Genomic DNA, 4,542 nt, shown 5'->3' on the forward strand with positions numbered 1-4,542 from the left:
GGAGGAGGAGGAGGAGGAGGAGGAGGAGGAGGACTGTAGGATCCTTGGTGCCCTCTGAGCTTGGTTTTTGTCTGGCAGATGTTTCATTACCCAGCTAGCTAACATCATCAGTGCTAGAAGGGAATAAAATTTGCTCTCTGTTTAGTTACAAGTGGCTTGTCCTGTCAGTGTTGTCGCTATTCTTCTAGATCTAAACATCCGGCTGAGTGTGTGACCACCCATAGCAATAATAATAATGGAGAAAATCACAAAATCAAAAACCTGCAAATAGAAGTAGAACGACCGTGGGGAAAACGCCCCAAAGATAGCCCCCTACACTCATAGGCGCCCTGGGTGCAATCCCAAAACATGTGGAGGACCGCTTGAACACCATCGGCATTGACAATAATCCCCCGTCGGTCAATTGCAACAGGCAGTTTTGCTTGGAACAGCTGACATCCTGTGAGGAAACCTTTAAGATTAGTAAGCGACAACGTCTGCCTATCTCAGATCCTTGGGAAGGACTCGTGAGGTGGACAAAAACGCCGGATACAGTCTCAACATCTGGCTGACAGTGCCACTAACCGTAACAGTTTCCGGGCTGCCTGACTCCTAGTGTCCCTTGGAAATTAGTGATTTTCACAGCAACATGCATGAATATTTAAGAGATATAGCACCCTGCTGCTTCCAGATCTCTGCAGAACTCAGCATATTAACAAACACCATGGAAATGAGAGAGAGAGAGAAAAAATCTCTAGGTGGCCCCAGGAACAGAGGAGCTTGTTGTTGTTGTTAGTTGCGAAGTCGTGTCCGACCCATCGTGACCCCATGGACCACGTTCCTCCAGGCCTTCCTGTCCTCTGCCATCTTCTGGAGTCCATTGAAGCTCGCGCCTACTGCTTCAGGGACTCCATCCAGACACCTCCTTCTCCGTCGTCCCCTTCTTCTTCTCTTGCCCTCCATCTTTCCCAGCATCAGGCTCTTCTCCAGGGAGTCCTTCCTTCTCATTAGGTGGCCAAAGGACTTGAGTTTCAACTTCAGGATCTGGCCTTCTAAAGAGCAGTTGGGGTTGATCTCCTCCAGGACTGACCGGTTGGATCACCTTGCAGTCCAGGGGACTCGCAGGAGTCTTCTCCAGCACCATAGTTCCAAGGCCTCCATTCTTTGGCGCTCGGCCTTTCTTAGGGTCCGACTTTCACAGCCATACATTGCAACTGCGAAAACCATGGCCTTGACTGTACGCACTTTTGTTGGCAGGGTGATGTCTCTGCTTTTTAGTATGCTAAACCCAGTTACCCAAAGCTGTCTTTCCATTTGGGTGCTCAGGGTCAACTTGAACGCAGGGTGTCTGCAACGGAGGGTCCAAAACATCAAGAGGGCCGTTGCAACAGCCTGATCCCAGTTCCCCCCCCATTTTGGACGTGTTTTGGGGGCTCCTTCACTTTGGACCAGACCCCGCGGACACCTCGCTTGAGTGGGAAGTACAGAACAGAACCCAGAACCCGCTCTGCAAAATTCCTCTTTTGTATAATCGAGCTGGCCAGCCTTTGATGCCTCCGCCGAAACTTTGGCTCCGTTTCCACTAAGAGGCCACGTGTCAGCTTGAGCCTAAGCTGTGTATCTTTGTCTAAGCTGCAATCCTGGTTTATATTTAGAGCAACGGAGCCAGCCGCAGCCGTGTGGGCTGAATCCCCCTGGCTCAATCTGGCTGGCGCTCAGGACGTGAAAGATTAACTGGTCTTCTTGGAACAGGCATCCTTGGTCAACCCGATGCCCTCTCCATGACCTGGGCAGCTCTTCCTAGGACCCTCAGCCCACGTGGCCACTGGACGTCCCCTGCAGGGCTGGGGAATGAGGGATAGGAGGCCAGAACTGGGTTTTCTGAGCATGTCACGAGTTCCAGAGACACAGCAGAAGACCCCCCTCGATGGGTGGGGTTGAGGAAACTTCTGCTGCAGCTGGCTTCTGGGATTGGGCAGGCTGAACAGGGCAGAATAACAGAGCTGGAAGGGAACTTGGAGGCCAACACAGTGCTGGGCTGCATTAACAGAGGGATAGAATCAAGATCACGTGAAGTGTTAATACCACTTTACAATGCCTTGGTAAGGCCACACTTGGAATACTGCATCCAGTTTTGGTCACCACGATGTAAAAAAGATGTTGAGACTTTAGAAAGAGTACAGAGAAGAGCAACAAAGGTGATTAGGGGACTGGAGGCTAAAGCATATAAGGAACGGCTGCTGGAATTGGGTATGTCTAGTTTAACGAAGAGAAGGACGAGGGGGGACAGGATAGCAGAGTTTCAGTATCTCAGGGGCTGCCCCAAAGAAGAGGGAGTCAAGCTACTCTCCAAAGCCCCTGAAGAAGGCAGGACAAGAAGCAACGGAGGGAAACTAATCAAGGAGAGAAGCAACCTAAAACTAAGGAGAAACTTCCTGACAGTGAGAACAATTAACCAGTGGAACTACCTGCCTCCAGAAGCGGTGAATGCTCCAACACTGGAAGTTTTTAAGAAGAGACTGGACAGCCATTTGTCTGAAATGCTATAGGGTTTCCTGCCTGAGCAGGGGGTTGGACTAGATGACCTCCAAGGTCCCTTCCAACTTTACTATTATTATTATTATTATTATTATTATTATTATTATTATTATTATTATTATTATTATTATTATTATTAACCCCTTGCTCCAAAGGCAGACCTTATACCATGTCACACAAGTGACTGTCCAATCTCTTCTTGAGAGCCTCCAGTGTTGGAGCATTCACCGCTTCTGGAGGCAGGTAGTTCCACTGGTTAATTGTTCTCACTGTCAGGAAGTTTCTCCTTAGTTCTAGGTTGCTTCTCTCCTTGATCGGTTTCCACCCGTTGCTTCTTGTCCTGCCTCCAGGCGCTTTGGAGAATAGCTTGACCCCCCCCCCCCCTCTTCCTCATGAAAACCCCTGAGATGTTGGAATTCTGCTTCTTGTCTATCTTCTCCAGAACCTTCAGGAAGTTTTTGGAAGTCCGGGGAAGACTCAGGAAGATGCCCTGCTTATTCCCAGGAAAGCCCAAATCAGATTCTTAGGAGATGAGATGGCTGGGAACAGCCTGGTGATCTCAAGACAACCATCTTAGGATTCATCTTATATCCTCCAGGGAAGGTCCTCAGAAGCCTGTGATCATCATCATCATCATCAACGTCATCATCATCATAATAATAATGTTGGAAGGGACCTTGGAGGTCATCTAGTCCAACCCCCTGCTCAGGCAGGAGACCCTATACCATTTCGGACAAAGGGCTGTCCAGTCTCTTCTTAAAAACTTCCAGGGTTGGAGCATTCACCGCTTCTGGAGGCAAGGAGTTCCACTGGCTAATTGTTCTAACTGTCAGGAAGTTTCTCCTTAGTTCCAGGTTGCTTCTCTCCTTGATGAGTTTCCACCCGTTACTTCGTGTCCTGCCTTCAGGGGCTTTGGAGAAGAGCTTGACTGCCTTTTCTCTGGGGCAGCCCCTGAGATACTGGAACATTGGCTATCATGTCCCCCCTCGTCCTTCTCTTCGTTAAACTAGACATTCCCAATTCCAGCAACTGTTCCTTGTATGTGTTTCAAAGTTGGCATTCAGGGCCCACTCTGGGCCCTTGCGGTGGCTGATTCCAGATTTTAATCATGGATTGGATTGACACTAAGACCCCCTTCGGCTCTCTTGAGCGCTCCAGGTGTCCCTTCCACTCACCTGGACAATGGCTTTGGAGCCGGCCACCTCCAGCACCTGCCCGCTCCGACGGGTGCCGTTTGGGAGGGTGAAGTTGACGATCTCTGCATACTGGGCGAACTGCAAGAGAGACACAAAAGGCAACTGAACCCTCACAACTCTCAGCTTCTCAACCCCTGGCAAAGTTTGGGGAAGGGTACATGAATGTACACCTGCCTGCCTGTCCAATCTCTCTCTCTCTCTCTCTCATCTATCTATCTATCTATCTATCTATCTATCTATCTATCTATCTATCTATCTATCTATCTATCTATCTATCTATCTATCTATCATCTTTCTGTCTCTCTCTCTCTTTCTCTCTCTCTCTCATCTATCTATCTATCATCTGTCTATCTATCTATCTATCTATCCCTCTATCATCTCTCTCTCACACACACACATACACACACACTCTCATCAAATCTATCTATCTATCTATCTATCTATCTATCTTTCTCTCATCTCTTTCTCAATCATATCTATCTATATCTATGATATCTATCTATCTATCTATCTATCTATATCTATCTATCTATCTATCTATCTATCTATCTATCTATCTCTATCCCTCTATCATCTCTCTCTCACGCACACACACACACACATACACACACACTATCATATCTCTCTCTCTCTCTCTCTCTCTCTCTCTCTCTCTCTCTCTCTCTCTCTCTCTCTCTCTCTCTCTCTCTCTCTCTCTCTCTCTCTCTCCACATAAGCTAAAAGACCATCTCAGGGTGAGCAACAGTGAGACTGTCCTCCCTACAGTTTACTCAGAGATCAGTTTTCCTTTTCAGTGAACTGGAAACAAAAATTCAGAGGCGCAGCCTCT

The 4,542-nt window shown here is 48.0% G+C and overlaps 1 protein-coding gene across 1 annotated transcript in view; it reads right to left on the reverse strand.

Annotated features, from left to right (window-relative positions):
• Nucleotides 1-3,791, reverse strand: part of LOC107299386 (V-type proton ATPase subunit B, kidney isoform-like) — a gene marked incomplete at both ends in the record, with an annotated part of 32,880 nt that extends 29,089 nt beyond the window's left edge. The window contains one exon of the mRNA XM_015828751.1: nt 3,693-3,791. Coding sequence (XP_015684237.1) covers nt 3,693-3,791 — 99 coding nt within the window. The remainder of the gene's footprint in view (nt 1-3,692) is intronic.
• Between the last annotated feature and the right edge of the window lie 751 nt (nt 3,792-4,542).

The sequence above is a fragment of the Protobothrops mucrosquamatus genome, unplaced genomic scaffold, assembly GCF_001527695.2.
Source record: "Protobothrops mucrosquamatus isolate PMUCROS unplaced genomic scaffold, P.Mucros_1.0 scaffold4855, whole genome shotgun sequence".
NCBI classification, from domain to species: Eukaryota; Metazoa; Chordata; class Lepidosauria; order Squamata; family Viperidae; genus Protobothrops; species Protobothrops mucrosquamatus.